The 16812-nt window shown below is 24.5% G+C and overlaps 1 protein-coding gene across 1 annotated transcript; it reads left to right on the plus strand.

The window, feature by feature from the left end:
• The first annotated feature begins 12322 nt into the window (after positions 1-12322).
• On the plus strand, positions 12323-16600 carry LOC145841377 (transient-receptor-potential-like protein). Its single transcript, XM_082948738.1, has 4 exons — positions 12323-12461; positions 12719-12887; positions 13622-14149; positions 16185-16600. The coding sequence occupies exons 1-4, from the start codon at positions 12392-12394 to the stop codon at positions 16453-16455; spliced, it is 1038 nt and encodes a 345-aa protein (XP_082804864.1). The 5' UTR covers positions 12323-12391; the 3' UTR covers positions 16456-16600.
• Positions 16601-16812: the final 212 nt, after the last annotated feature.

Consider the following 16812-nt stretch of genomic DNA (forward strand, 5'->3'; position numbering starts at 1 on the left):
TCTTACTAATTCAAAGCACTTTTTACACTCTTTTTTCAGAAAATAATTTGCTGTTGTAAGAAGAAAGTTATTATGAAGTTTATAAAAAAAACCTTGTAGAATGCTAACCTGTATTTTTCAAATTTTTAAGCTAAATCAGTAAAGTCTTTTAATTGTTTTAAAATGTTATACAGGAACTTAAAACTAAATTTATCAAACAAATTTGACTTAAAATATATTTTTGCTCAGCGGGCCACATTTACACGCTTGCGGGCCGCAAAATATTCTTTCGCCGCCCCATTCTATTCAAAAAATAACTTGCTTGCGGGCCGCAGATTTATCCTTCGCGGGCCGCAGTTTGCCGACCCCTGTCCTAGGACCTAGTGTACGAAAACAACCTTAGGACTATCGAGTCGTACACCACTTGGATACAGTTTAACGTCATGTCCAGGACAGATAATATTATACTAAAGTTAAACATGTGATATTTGTTTAAAATATTTTAGATAAGTTATAAGACAATAAGAAATAGTATTGACTAACATTAATTATTATAATGATTATACTGTTTATCGTGCAATGTTGGACTCAGGCACCAAAACCTGAGCCACTTAAACAGGACACATAAGATTAAAAATATTTACCTTTATTTCAACAAAAATAACATAAACAAAACATTAAACAAAGGTAAAATTATAAAGAACTCATTAATAGGCTTAAACTTATTTGCTTGATATAAAAGGCAATAACTTAGTACATACAAACACATTGGTTCTAAATTATTAAAGGTAAGTTAATATTCTGTTAGGGAGGAGGCGTAGGAAAAAAAATTACAAATAGAAAAATAAAGAAGTCAGCAGTTAATTTAGATGAGATAAATCTTATAAAAGAATTATTTATTTACTTTTCTCTCTTTAGTGGTTAGTTACTTAATTTTACTGATACTTATATTATTTACACTAAATCTTTTTAGTTTTAAGCGAAAATGTTTCACCCTCTCACACGATACCACATTCTGTATTTCTATATTTTATTTAACTTGAAAAGGTTACAATTTTTTGTCACCGAAACCCGGTTGAGAATGAAGTATTTAATTCGCACAAATTTATTTAAAACTGATTACTAAAAAAAAAGTCTTTGATAATTGATGCAAAGTAGCTAGTATTTTTTAAATGTTAACCTATACTATACTAACAATAGATCTCATTACTCAATGATCACATTTTTTCAAAGATTTAATATAGGTCTATATTTAAATCTATATTCTATTTACTATTGTAAGTTGTCGAAATAATGTTGATATTGAGTGATGAGATAGTTTGTTTTATTTTATCTGATTGTCCAATATAAAGTTTTTGTAGATTTCATTAGGTTCCTATACTAATAAGATTGGCATTAATTTTCACAGACTCAATAATACTCTATTAATTGTTTAATTAAATATTTGATATTATTATAATTATAAGTTCATATGTGATTTGCTTATTGTGTACCGTTTGTATAAATTTTTATAAAACTTATTTTTGTTTTTGTTTTTGTTTTTTATCACAGCATTGCAGTTTGATAATTCGTAGAGCGGTGAAACCGGTAATTGCTAAAACTTATAGTAAGTATCTTGTGATTTTCCGAATTGATTTATATTTTAATAAGTTTAGTAACACCTGCTAATTATTATCTAAGAGCCCATTGTTTTATAAACAGATAATAAATTATGTTTAATTCAAGTGGAAATAAAGAGTTGTTAACAAAATTATATCAATTAAATACTAGGGAAATAGCAGCTATGCATAATTATATCGTTGTTAATTAATTTTGAGTAAGCTACTAATATATCCTGAAAGTTTTAATTAATGCTTGTATTAAGTATAACTTTAACATAGTTGAGTATTTAAGTAACTTGGTATTGATAACTTTGACAACTTGAATAAGTTTAAAGATTTAATTAAAAAACTACTTTAAGGAAGTTTTTAAACTTACTAATACTTTTATGAAAAGTAGCTTACTAAAATATTTTATTAAAACAGTTGTAAATTTTTACTTGTAATTTTTAACTTATATGTTATTCATTCAGTATTAGTTTTATTTTGTACAGCATTCTATGTTTAAGAAAAAAAAAAGTTAATCTTAGGTTTTATAACTTCAAAAAATTCTACTTTATTTACTTAGCGTAAAAAAATATTTTAAGTTTCTAAACGTATTCAACTAAATTCAGAAGCAAAAAAAGGAATTTTTATAGAATACATAGGAATGGATGAGAAGTAAGATATCTTTTATTCTAACTAGTTTAAATAAGATATGTATTGTATCAAGATATCTTTTAAGTTTAAAAATACTTTCTTGAAGTTTGATTTAGGCAAGTATTTAAACTACTTTTTTTTATAATGTAAAATGGCTAATTATATACTCCAAAATAACTTTATGAAACATGTTTAAATAGTAATAGTAAATTTATTATAAAACAATGATTTACTTTCACTAGTTTCTTTATAATGTATAACGTTTATTATAGGATGAAAAAAGCGCTCAAAAATTTTATTTTAAGGACCTGGTGTACGAGAAAACCTTTCGGTTATCGAGTCGTACACCACTATGATAGTTTCTTTTACCATAAATAGGTTTTAGTTTTTTACCAGTAAACTATTAAGTAATTAAACAACTTCTATGCACTTTTAAGAAAGACTTTATTAATTTTTTTTTTAAACGCTAGTTCTAAATTCAAATATACAAAACTCTTTGTAAAACGCCAAATATACTCATACTTTTATGCAAACTAGACTTAGTTCGTGGAGAAACTTCATGACACAAGTTTTAAATATTTTTAAAAAATATTCTAAAAACTACTTTTGATTGTTTTGACTAAATAAGTTGAGTATTATTTATATAAAATTTCAAACTTTTTTTTACAACTTCTATAAAAAAAATAGTTTGTACAAAAATAGTTCTACAAAGTAGTTTGTAATACGACCATTACAATGTTACTGATTGTTAAGTCTATTTGTCTTAAAAATAAATTCATACTATTTGTCGTTAGCATTTATCGGTTTTACTTAAATTTTTAAAAATATTTTCATGCATTAATTAATAACTGTTTAAAATTTTTAGTTAAAATTTTATAGTTCAAATTTTTTAAAACTCATAATCTAACCACTTGTTTTTCTGATAGAGAGTGACAAAAAATATAATAGTGTCAGTAAAATAGAGTTTTTTTAAGTAATCATATCTTAAGAAGCATAAAGTTAGTTAGTCATTTTTGCAAACAGAAACAAATTTGATGAAGATCTGTATGAAGCAGTTTCAAAAAAGGATGTAAAGTTAACCGAAGAAATACTTAAAAATTCTACCATTTCGTCAATTACTAAAAAAAATGTTTTTCAAGAAAATAATTCGTTAAACACAGTTTTACAGTTAGCTGTAAAAAATAATGATATTAGAATGTGCAAAACACTCTTAGAGTATAATGTAAGTCATTTTTACTTAAAGTAAGTTAGTTTTATGATACTTTTATAAAGTTTAATTTTCTTTTACTACCTATAATCATTAAAAACTTTTATCTTGAAAACAATGTCAGTTTAACTTTAGTCTTTGACACTCGTTAGCATTGTCAGTTTGATTTTAATATTTTCAGAATAAGTTCTTTTGAAGTAAAAAGCTTACGTAGTACTTACCACTAACATGGATGTAAAATTTTTAAGTTTTATCTAACGCATTTTTTCTTTCTATTCTACATTTTAAGCCAACACTATATCGTTTAAAATGAAAAGAGTGTCTAGAATATCAATTCTAATATTGGAGTAAAATTATTCAAAAATAATTAACTTGTAAAAAACAAAATTGACTCTAAAAAAACTGAAAAAACTCATTTTTGGCGAATATATACAACTATTATGCATATACTTACCACAGTTAACTCACAAGTTTTTCTAAATTTTCTCTGCTCAATATTTGCAAGTGCAGCCACACGAGTTAGACTTTGAAAGTATGTTTTTAAGAAAGGTTGTACGTCTAAAAACAAACTAAAAGTTGTAGTTAATGCTAAAAACTTATATAAGTATTTAGAACAAAAAAGTGGTACAAAGTATTTAGTCTTAGTCTAAACCAAGTACTTATTATAGTTATAAGTTTAAATCTTGTTTAGACTTTTCTTATTTCTTTTACATAAATGGTTTATGTTTACTTACAATAAAAAATAGCATGCATACTAATAAGATAACTATAAAATTATCAATTTTATTTTTTCGTTTTGCTTATTTATGAAGTACCGTTTTAAGGTGTTTAATAATCAAGTATATAGTGAAGTTTATAAAGAATCTAAGAACACTTATATAACATTAACTTTCATTGTACTTTTAAATTAAACAAAGTAATGAAAAGTATACACACTTTGATTTGTACTTTAATAAAAATTAATAAAAAAAAAGTAAATACTGCGGAAAATATAAACTTTAAGCTTTAAATAGGTTATTAAGCTCAAAGTTTGTTACTAACAAGTCTGAAGTTAAATTAGATTGAAAAAATAAGAATAAAAAGCTTTTAAAATCTTATGAAAACTAAAATATGAAAGTAGTTTTAAGTAATTCAATTTAATCACCGATTTTTTAAAAATAACAACATGTACGTTTTGATTGTATTAGAGTGCTTTTTTGCACTACTACTTTTTAATATATTCGTATTCAAACAATAATAGATGTGAAAACAAAACTAGGACTGTTTTCTTTCGAACTAAGGCTTAATAACTGTTTCGCACAGTACATGTTCATCTAGTTAAACTGTCATCACAGTTAAACACCGTATACTTTTCAGTTTAAACAAATAAACAACTTCCTAATATTAAAATAAAAAGTTCTCACAAATTAATTTTAACAGACAAAATCTTAAATTTAATATATAAAACGTGAACTACCAAGTACGTTTTTTACTTAATAATTACAGATAAGAACTGAAGAAGCTTTGTTTGATGCAATTGAAAAAGGCAACCAGCCTATTGTAGCTCTTATTCTTCGTCAAAAGAGTATGACTGATTTCGCAACTGACAATGAAAATCTCTATCTACCACCAGGGATAACTCCTTATCAGTTTGCAGCTTGGAAAAACCAATTAAAAATTTTGAAAACTTTGTATGAATTTGGTCACAGACTAAAAGTATTTTTTTATTAAAGTAAATCAAAAATCTTAATACTCAAGACATTATATAAGAAAAATGTTTATATAAGTTAGCTAAATATTGATAGAGCATGTTTTATAAATAGAGCATGTTATTTAACAACTAAAGTAGCAGTTTCAAGCTATCTCACTCATAAGAGACTATTTGCTTTTGATGTTAGTCATTTAATCAAAGTGCTTTTTGATTGATTTATTTAATAGACTTGCAACAATTCAAATTATTTTCTAAAAGCTAACTAGGTTATGAGTTTTATATAAAATGCAAAAGGAATTTTTTTCTAGTAAGCTTCACTATTGTTAAGTTTTAGTTGTTATTTTTTGAACTTCTTCACTATTTTATGTGTTTATACAATCCTATTTCAAAGTTTTTTACTTTCATTTTCATAGTCTTTTTTAAGTTTAGAAATTTCATTTTATAACTCTAATATTATTGATATTATTTTTGCCAAGTTTCAATGAACTCTTCTTCACAAATTTATTAACTTTGGTAGACTTTATGATAGTTTTGTTTCAGACTCAGGTATATTTCAGTAAGGCATATATTCATTCATAAAATTTAAAAGTAACTACGTAATCTAAACAAATAAAGTTAAAACTATTTATTTTCTTTGATCGATAGTTTAATAGATTAAATTAATTTAAATTATATGTAAGTAAAAAAGTAATGTTTTACAAGGTTTTGAGCACTTTACTAAGGTTAGAAAATCTCTTTTAAACTATAAAAGTTAAATACTTTTACTAAAACTGTTGAATAACTTGTATCCTAAAAGTTAGTTTTAAAGTTTAAATTTTTGATAATGCATGTTGTCTTTCATCATTTTTATCATATAGGATCTTAAATACTAATTTATTTGATCTTTTACGCTTGTCCTTTTTAAGAATCGGCTAATGTAGCTGTTTATTTTTGATCTAAATTTTTCAATTTTTTGTAAAAAAACGTAACAGATAAAAAGTATTATATGTTCATATTTTACAGACTACTTAACTCCAAATCTTTAATTTTTTTATAAAGCTATTCTAAGTTTATTTATCTTCGTTATTACTTTCAACTTTTCATCAAGTATTCAAACTTTTATTACGGAATACTAAAAATTCATACTTTTACAAATACTTTGTCTTTAATCAAATTCTAAACACTTTTAAGAAACCAAAAGAACTTGATACAGACGAATGGTTGAATTCTAATTATGACTGGGAAATAAACTTGAAAATTAAGTGGTATTACGAAGCTGTTTCTTCAGTTGCTCATATTTCTCTGCTTAATGAGGCAAGTTTAGTAAAAACTAAAGATTTCTTAACATTACAGTTCAGTTAAGTAGCTTTGTAGTGGTAAAGCATGATAACCGTATGTGTATTTTCGACTACAGCCTTCTATGGTTAAGACTCGCTGACGAGTTTAGTCTACCAAGAACTTTGGTCCGAACATCGAAGTGATATGATTTAAAATTTATATGAAGTTTTATTTTTAAGTTCTAATATCATATATGACAAAACACTATTTCAATTTATATATTATGCTTATTACTAAAGATTCACTTAAAAAAGTTAATTTAGATTATTTACATTGTTTAAAGCTTTTTAACGATCCCGATTTACTTTTATTGTTACTTATACACGCGATGCTGGTTATTATCTGACTCCGTGCGTTATAATAGTATCGGTGATGTTATTTAAATGTTTAGATACGACTTAGCTAAGTTATTTAGCTAAGTCGACTTAATGAATTGCGAACTAAACTTAGACTATCTTTTAAGCTTAGCCTAATTAAATAGTTAGATTGTTAGAATGCTTAACTAATTGTGTATATAGAAGTCGAGTCTAGAAACACAAAGCTGTATTAAAATGAATAGAAAATGCGATTACATATAATAACGAAGTATACAAATAAACTACTTCAATTCACAAGTTCATAAAAAACAGTCGCCTTCATACAAGAAGTACGAGGCGAACACATCCTTTTTAACACGATATGTTATTATTACAAAGCTAAAACTAGACTGGCCAAAAATAAGCGCGTTTTCTCAATTTAAGTGGTTTAAAACTTTGAGAGAAAAGGGAGAAAAAGAACACCGCTTTTGACTTTTAGCAAAACAGTGGTAACACTGTTACAACTTTACTACAGAAAAAATAGAAAGGTAAAATTCTATAATCTAGACACAGGCAGGGTTTTCAAAACTCACCGACAAAGTCATCCACTATTCAGGTTGAAATATAAAATCTTCCCCTGATCAAATGTATTTTTGACTAAACATTTAAAATGTAACAATTTCTTGTTCAATCATTCTTTTAAATTTTCTAACACTAGTGTTGTTAATTGTTTTTGAGTGCATAGGCGACGTAGAACTGTTTTAAAACCAAAAACTTTTTATAGATGTTTAAAATAGGACCAGCAAAAAAGAGTTAAAGTTATTTAGACTAGATACCAATCCTTGTTATTATTAGTTACTGTTAACACATTTAAACAAGAAAAAATGCATAGCTATTATTTTAGCTCGTTTAAATTAGATTAAAAACTACGATAATAAAATTCTTTACGAAAGTTCCTTTTAAATTCCAGTTAACTTATAAAAATTAAACCATGAAAATCCAACTAAGTTCCAAGAAGTCTATGTTTAAGAAAACTTTTTTTTACATTGTTGCGCTTAGAAATTGAACTTATAAATCAAAACAACTTACCGTTTTATTAATTTTTGCTGCAGAAAAATTGCTGCTTTTCTTTTTATATTTTACCTATGAATTTAAAATTAAATAAAAAACTAAATTTAAATAAGATAAATTAAAATAAAAAATCCAATCACTTAAAACTGCCTGCCTTTTTGCCAGTTACTAAGCTGTTAGTATCGATCAAAAAGTCGCGACATCACCCATTTGGGAAATTCTGTACTATTCTGTATAATTTAAATATATATATACAAATTGTTTTAGTATGTTTAAAAAGTTTTTAGTTTTACATTTTGAAACTTAAAGTTATAAAAAAAAATAGAAAGAAAATTTGGATCCACTACTAAACTGTATTAGTCTTTATGAAGATTTGAAAAAGAAAAGTGAAAAACTACAAATGTTTAAGCCTAGATTTAAACAATTACAAGAAAAATTAGAAAATTATATCACTTACCTTTTAGACAATGTAAGTTGTATAGTAATTGAAAACTCAATCTTTTTGTGGATTGTAAAATAAGCTAAAAATCCAATTAAAAAGTCTTGTTTAACATTAGTTTTATTATAATATCAAATAAGTTTTTCTAGGTGGTAATTAAATTTAGTTATGTTTAAGAAGTAAAAGTATTGCACATTTTAAAAATAATAAATCTATATTCTAAATTTTTCTTAGTACTGTATATATAAACTATTATACTTCAAAAATATCGAAAAAATTCTTATTTTATATTTATTTATTTTAATGTTTATAAAATAAAAACTTTATCGAATTTTTTGAAGAATAATAATTTATATATACAGTATTAAGACAAAGATAAAAAAATAAAAAATAAAAAAACTTAAAGTTGATTTGAAAATTTTAAGTGTTGTAATATTGTTACTGTTTTTTTATAATTAAGTCAACTTCAATACCAAGTTTTAACAAAATTAAAAAAAAATTTTACAAACAATGTTTTTTATTGATAAAAAAATGCTCATTAATTTTTCTTTAATTGTACATAACTTTTATTTAACGTTTTAAAATAAAAATTTAGTAATTAAACTATTTAAAAATTAAAGCTCTAGTTACAATTAGTTTCAAATACCAGTAACTTTAAAAAAAATTCATTAAACGGAAATAATTTTTTTTTTCATAATGAATTAAAAATAATATACTATTTTTAGTACTGTTAAGCTTTAAAAAGTATTTCTAACCTACTTTTATGGTCTATAAAACTATTTGAAAGCGCCAAACAACTTATATACACGAGTTCTCAAAATATTTTTTGAAAGAAAAAAACACTCTAAACTAGTGATCTACCGGATCCAAATTTCCGGATCCGGCCGAATAATACCTTTTTAGATCCGGATCCGGGCGGATCCTATTTAGAATATTATCCTGAATTGTCCTGATCCTAATATTATGGGTAAGTTAGGTATTTGAAGGGTGCTATAAAAAAACATAACATAGTTATTTAAGGGAACTTTTGGAATTTACACTAGACATTACAGGAAAATTTTGAAACTTACACTGGATATTGCAAAAAAAAATTGAGAGTTTTACAGATTTAATTTAAGTTTTATGAATTTAATATAAAATCCGGAACCGGTTAGATACTAATTTTGTGCACCCGGTAGATCACTACTCTAAATCTTACCTGTTTATAGCTATGTTCAAGAAGCTTTCAAATTTTTACAAATAAAAATCAACATAAGCCCGTTCAAAACAGTATTAGCTAATGTTGCTAAATAAAAAAAGAATTTTGTTTTTAAATAATTTATATTTTAAGAAAACTGAATGTTTAAACTTTTATCAATTTAAATGTGTTCTATATTAAAGAGAAAAAATAAAAAAAATTATAACAATATCTCTTAACAATAATAATTAAAAAAAACAATAAGTATACTGCATCTAAATAATTGTACTATAATAATAAAAGTGAAAAAAATTATAGAAAGTACATACTATTATCTAAAAATATTTTTATGAAGTTTTTTTGTTTTTTAGAATTTTTTCACAAAGTCTAATACGATTTTAAATATTTTAAAGTGTAATGAATTATAATAAGGTACGAAATTCTGAAGAACTTGCTTACTTTTATGAATATGGATTTTTAATTCAAATGGAAAGAAAAGGAAAGTCAACCATAAATGTAGACTACAGCTCAAGTAATGTCATGCACCTTCTTGACAGAGCTTGCAACAACTATATGTATAAAGTAGTAAATCACAGAAAATCAAAGGTAGTTCTCAACACAACTCAAAAATTATAAATTTACAATTATTGCTTATAAAACAAAACTTTCTATACAGAAATTTTTAGTACTTTTAAAGTAAATTAAGACAATGGAGAGGGATAAACTATATTTTTAAAACTTCGTATTATCTCATTGCTTTTTAACTAGGGGTGTGTGTGTTTTGATTTGTTTCTTGTTTCATATGCAACCATTTAACAACTGGAATAAACGTAATAAAAAAGTAGTTAATTACGGTTCTTTTTTAAAACAGTTTACTAAAAGTTTAAATCTATCTATTGAACTTTTGCTATCAAATTTTTTTTGCAAAAATGATGTAGTTTTATAATTTTTTTTGTAGAAAAGGTCTTTATGTACTAAAGTTACTAAAATTTTGTAAAGCAAACAAATTTGGAAAAGGAAACTTTTGATTCAAAACAATCCAATCAAAAGTGCTAAAAAATTTTTTTGAATGATTTTACACTTCCATAGGTTTACTTTTAAAATAGGAACTCACATATTTTTTAAAATTTACAGGATTAGAAAAACCGTAATTTTACATTTGAAAATTTTCATCAAGTCGTAAAATAGTTGTTCACAACTGCTAAGTTAATAGTTTCTTAGCAAAAATGACTAAGTTTTAGTTTAATAAATTATTTTAATTGGAGTTGTTTGACTAGCTAATTTATTTACATATCATTGAATATGTTTTTATCTCTTAATGTGTTTTATTAAAAGCTACAACAAAATGACTTTATTATTAATCAAAAAAAATGCTATCCCATTGAAAAAAGTCTAGACACGGCCCTGGTTTTAACTAAGCTATAAGTTGTTTTATCAGTCTTTAATATTTAAACTAGTTTTAAATATAGCCGGTTAAAGTCCGCAAGCACTATAACTTTTACAATGGAACATAAAACTAAAACAATGAATATATTAAAATAACTGAAAATCTACCTCCTCCTATGTTTAAACTTTTATAAAGTTCCCCTTGCAACAATAGCAATATCAGTTATATAATTTTATCATATGTTTAAAGAAAATGTTTTCTTCGTTTTTTGTCATAAAATTTTTATTTTCTAAATAAATAAAAAAATGTTACAAGGAGCGTTACTTAAAGATTTGCGGTTTTATCTCAAAAAATAGACTATAATAGAAATTTTTATTTGTTATTTTTTTAGTTTTCTTGTATTTTATGGAACTAGTTGTACTCTCCGATCTGACCGGCTATAATAAGAATATTTAAATTTTAAAAATGGTAATGAGCTACTTGCAACTTAGTTTAAACTCAACAATATGCAACCAATTTGTAAAAAAGTGATTTACCCCCTCTCTATGACCTAAATTAAGTCATAATTTTTTATTGATAATGTTTTTTAAGAACAGATACTTTTAACATTGTCAAAAAGTTTTATAAAAAATCTTAACAGCAAACACTTTTATTGTACAAATATCTAATAATCAAACATTAAAGCTATTAAAACAGTCTAAACCCAAGAGTTAAAGGCTGCTTTTGTCAAAATAAAATTAAATCATACGTTAACTACTTTATTTTAATAACTTTATATAAAAAATTTGTACCACAAACAAAAAGTAAATAATAAAAAATGTCAAAAGTAAAAGATATTAGAGAACTTTTTTATGTTAAGTTTTAAAGTAAAAGTTAAAGCTATATACTAATTAAGTTTCGTGATAAATAAACTTTAGCTTACTTACTTTTTATGATTTTATTTATTTATTTATATTTTAGTTTTTATGTCAAAACTTTTATTTTGTTAAAAACCATTGATAAAAGTATAAATAAACTTAAGGCTCGTTAAGGTTCAAAGTTATAAGCAAAATTTATCTGTCTTTTAAACATTTTTTTCGAATAAACTTATATAAACTTTAATTAGTTTCAATAACTATATAAGCAATTATTCAATTTATCTTTTTTTTTTTACACAGCTTGCTGTTGAATACTTGAAAAACGTACATACAGATGTTTTTACGTCAAAAGTACTTCAAAAAATTTTGGTCGTAGTTTGTTCTATTTTCTACCCTATTCTTGCCTTGTTTTATTCATTGAACTACTGTTGTTTTGTAGGAAGTTAGTTTACTATCATAATATAATTATAAAAGTATGTAAGTTTAAATGATAAAAGTCTTTTGGTTCTTTTTTAAGTCGCGTTGTCAGTGCTACAATACTCTACAATTATATTAAAATAAATTTGTATCATATTAAATTTAAAACAGTACATATAAGTTGATATAAACATTGTGATATTAGTTTAGCTAAAAGTTATAAATTCTATCTAAAACTTAAGTATTTCAGATTTTTATAAAGACATTTTATTTACTCAGAGCTAATTACCTACCCTCGGATTGCTTATGGTTGTCACATGTTGTCAGATGTCTATTTTTTTGCCTTGATGCTTATTTATGAATCTTATCGTGAACAACAGTTTACAGGTGAGTTAAATTTTAGTGAGCTATTTAAAGTCTAGATTAAAAATTACCTAGGTGTCAGAAAAATTTAAGGAATCAGTTCTAAAAACATATTGTACATACTAAAGTATGTGTATATAGACCTAATTTAAACATTACTGGATAAGTAGAAGATTTTAAAGTCAATGCATAGAAAAAAGTATGTTAGTTGATAGATTTGATGATAGTCTAACTTCTTAATAAAATTCTAAATTTATAAAGTAGTTTACTTTTTTTAATAGGCCAACAACTAACTTTGATTGAATATATATTTTATTCGTGGGTTTTTAGCAAACTTTTTACTGAAATTCAACAATTGTATAAAAGAGGATATGACAGTTACTGTAACGAAAGATGGAATTTTGTTGAAATGTTTTTTATAAGTTGTTTTTTGCTTTCTTTTTTTTGCAGGTTTGTGGTTTAAATATTTAAGTAATTACAACGACATAGTTGTAAAAAGAAAAATATTTTATAAAGCTTTGAAACTTTATAAGTATTCTTTAAAGTTTAAAAAGGATTTATAACCAAAACCTTCTTGTCTTTAGCTATATTGTTTATGTAAAAGAAAATTTAACCTTTCTTTAAGCGGTAACGCGAACCTAAAACTAAACTATATCGGTACTTTTTATCGGTTTTAATATTTTTAATCCAGATTTAGCCGAAAATAATGATATATAAGTTTAAATAAAGTTATGTTTCATTTTAATAGTATTGTTTATTAACAACAAAAAATAGGCTCAAAAAATTTGGTCCAAGGACCTGGTGTACGAAAAACCTTTTAGTTATTAAGTCGTACACCAGAACAGTTCAATGTAATGTCCAGGACAGTAATGTAATAATTAATAACCTTGCGGATAAAAAAACTTGTAAGGAACTTAAAATTTCAGACTTAAATTTTTCTATTTAAGTATCGGTCCATGAAAAAGTGACGCTCTGTTGTAGATTGACACTGTGTAAAATTGACTCTCTTTTTTATTTTGTTACCCTGGGCAAAAGTGACACTCTGTGCTAAAATGACGACCCGTGCAAAAGTGTCGCTGTACTCTACCAGTAACTCATATCCTTATATATATTTACTTATTTATTATGTAATAATTTTTTTACTGAATTTGTGGATTTTGTTACAACTTTTTTTTAACGTTTAGAGCATATGATTCGTTCTTTTCAACGGATAAAATAGCAAGAAAGGACTGGGAAGATAACGAGACACTACTGATAAGTGAAAATTTTAATGCAATTGGTTACATATTTGTAATAATTAAGATGTTGTTTCTGTTAAAAGGCTATTACAGATTTAGTTCTCTTCTCGAAGCTACACTTGATATAACTGCTGATGTCATGAAGTTTATTGTAGTGTTTGGAATCGTTATGTTTTCATTTTCAATTGGTTTTATTCACATTTTTCAATATTTTAATACAAAAGAGTGGGTAAAAGCCTGCAATTCAAAAGGTGGAGAAGAATGTGACTTAGGTCATTTTAGAAGTATTGAAAAAGCATTTGCTGCTTGCTTTTGGATGATTTTTGGAAGACAAGAAGTATCAAAGTATTACAACTATCCTAAGTTTCAGAGTACTAAGTTAACTGTTCAGTTTTTGTTGGTGTTCTACCACATTCTAGTTAACATCGTTATGATAAATTTGCTTATTTCAGTAATGTCCAATATTTATGATAGGTTAGTTTGATTTGTAAACTTATACAGTAATAGATACTAGTTTTTAATGGGTTTATTTTATTTTCAAAAACTTTAAAAACTAATTCGAAAATATTTAAAACACATTTCTTGATTCCTGTTTGTTTATTTTGACTCAATACATTGACACACTCCGTTTTATATATTTAGGATTTTAATATAATTTTTTCTAAATTTTTCAGTACGAAAGAATGCTTTCCACGTAAAAATTAATTTAACTATGTTGACTGTAAAACTTCATTTTAAAAAGATCATTACTCTTAGTCTAAGTGTCACTTAACTTAAGATAAAAAACGTCTACTTTCAACCATTTTGTTTTTTAAATAACTTAAATTTAAAAAACTTGCTTTGTATTTTAAGAAAAATTTATTGAAACAAGAAATATTCTTAACCAAACATGTCGGAAACCAATGTTGACTTTTATTTTAAGCTCTTTATCATTGTATACAAAGTTTTCAACTAAAGTTTTTATTATGTATGTTATTTAAAAAAATATTGAAATAGTTTTAATTTGCTTAATAATTTTTCATAAAATTTTACGATATTGTATACTATCTTTAAGCATCAGTTTTATTCACGTTTTTATTTAACAGTGGTAAAGTTTATTAACACTACAAAAATTTGAAAGCTAACTAATTATTTTGTTATAACAAAAAAAGGTTGCACAACGATTCAATTCGGACAATTCGAATACCGAAAGTTTATTTTTATATTTTAATTACAAAGGGCAACAAAAAAAACTTTACATTTAAAAAAATAGCGTTTATAGGTAATAATTAGACGTACAACTTGTAGGTCTAATTTTTATCTACATACCCTTTTTTAAATGTTTATGAGATACGGTTGAAATAAATATTAAAGTATAGCAGTTTTAAGTAATTTCTCAAATTCTCTTTTAATAACTTTATCTTTCAATTTTTTACCATCATTATCTTACCAATTAGACCTATAACCGTTTTTTATACCTTATTCAAATATAGTAAAATGTTTAAGTTGTGTCCTTTTAAACTTTATTTTAAGAACTTGAAATGTCAGGATTTGAAAAGTTAAGTAAACTATAAAAATACACTTAATACAGTAAAACTAGGTATATTTCACACTATTTTCATCAGTAGCTACAAAGCCACAGATATAAAGACAAATTTAAATTTATATAGTAATAATCACGTTACACAAACCTTAATTACATACAAAATTAATAACACAAAAAAAATAACCAATTACAGTAACACTATCATCAAATTTCTTTTGCTTACAAAGCGTAGGTTTTCTATCTAAAATACAGATAGAAACATGTGAAAGTTTTAAATCGATAAAAAGATCGTCTATTGCTGAATAGTTAGGGAATAATCAGAGTTGTGCAGAAGATTTTAGTTTGGAAGATTTTAAAACAATTAAAAAACTTTGAAACATTTCCACTAAATTAAAATGAAAAATGTCTGTATTTTTGTAGAAAACCTATGCTTTTTTGTTTTTTTAGGGTTTTTTGATCTTATTAATTTATATTTAATTAACTTTGATTATAATTAGTATATTTTTTAATTTTTTGTGTATTTAATATTCTATGTAAATGAGATTTATATATTATGTTTATTAATATATAAATTTAAATTTGTTTATTTATTTATTGCTATGTATCCACTGATCAAAGTAGTGTGAATTATATTTAGTTTTACTGAATTGAGTTCCTTTTTGTATACTGTTGTAAAACTTATTCCTATAGTTATTTAGTTTATGTGGCAAGTGGATCGTTTTATGTTTTTTTTAATTTAAACAGCTGTTTATACAAACAAAAAAAAAAAGATTTCAAATATTAAAAGTAAACATCTTATACACTATATTTTGTGGATATTATGATGAAGATTTTATATTTTAAAAGAAATGAACAAAATAAAAATATCTTTTTTTTACTTAAGGTTTTATGAAACTATTATAAAATATTAAATTAACAAAAACTTCATTAAAACTAAATATTTATCAAATATTCTAATAGTTATCTATAATATTCATTGTTTAGGTTCAGTGAAGGTAGCGACAGTAAATGGTCTTTAATTAGAACTGCATTGTGGGTAAAATTCATCAGAAGAGAAACAGTTTTACCTGCACCGTTTAATCTAATACCAAGTTGGCTCCATGTTTTTAACTTGTGTTTCAGTTGTTTATCCGGGGGTAAGAAAGTTTTTTGCGTTGGAAACAAGGTAGACTTTGACGACTGCCAAAAGAAAAGAAATGAAATTTTGAAAAGTCTTGTTAAAAGATGTAATCAAAGTGTTTTTGAAATACTTTAAATGTATCATTTTATTTTGTATTTGATACTTAAAAACTCATTAAGTTGATTTAATTTATTTGGTTAGCGTAAACTAAACTGTCCTAGCCTAGGTATTTAAAGCGTAAAAAAGTTATGTTAATAAAAATCAACTGTAATAAGTTTAGTCAAACTACACAGCGACTTTTTATTTTCTTTAAATATTTAGATAGTTAAACAATAGTTAAAAACAGATAGTTCAAAAGTTATTTTTTTAACTGACCGATGATATTCATTATGTGGTATATAAATTCATACCAACACTGGTACAGTTTGGCTTTGTTTAAAACAAAGATTTGTTTAAGTTTTTTAAGTTTAACTTTTCAAACTAACTTTAATA

Source organism: Thalia democratica, chromosome 7 (genome assembly GCF_965202585.1).
Source record: "Thalia democratica chromosome 7, ktThaDemo2.hap1.1, whole genome shotgun sequence".
NCBI lineage: Eukaryota > Metazoa > Chordata > Thaliacea > Salpida > Salpidae > Thalia > Thalia democratica.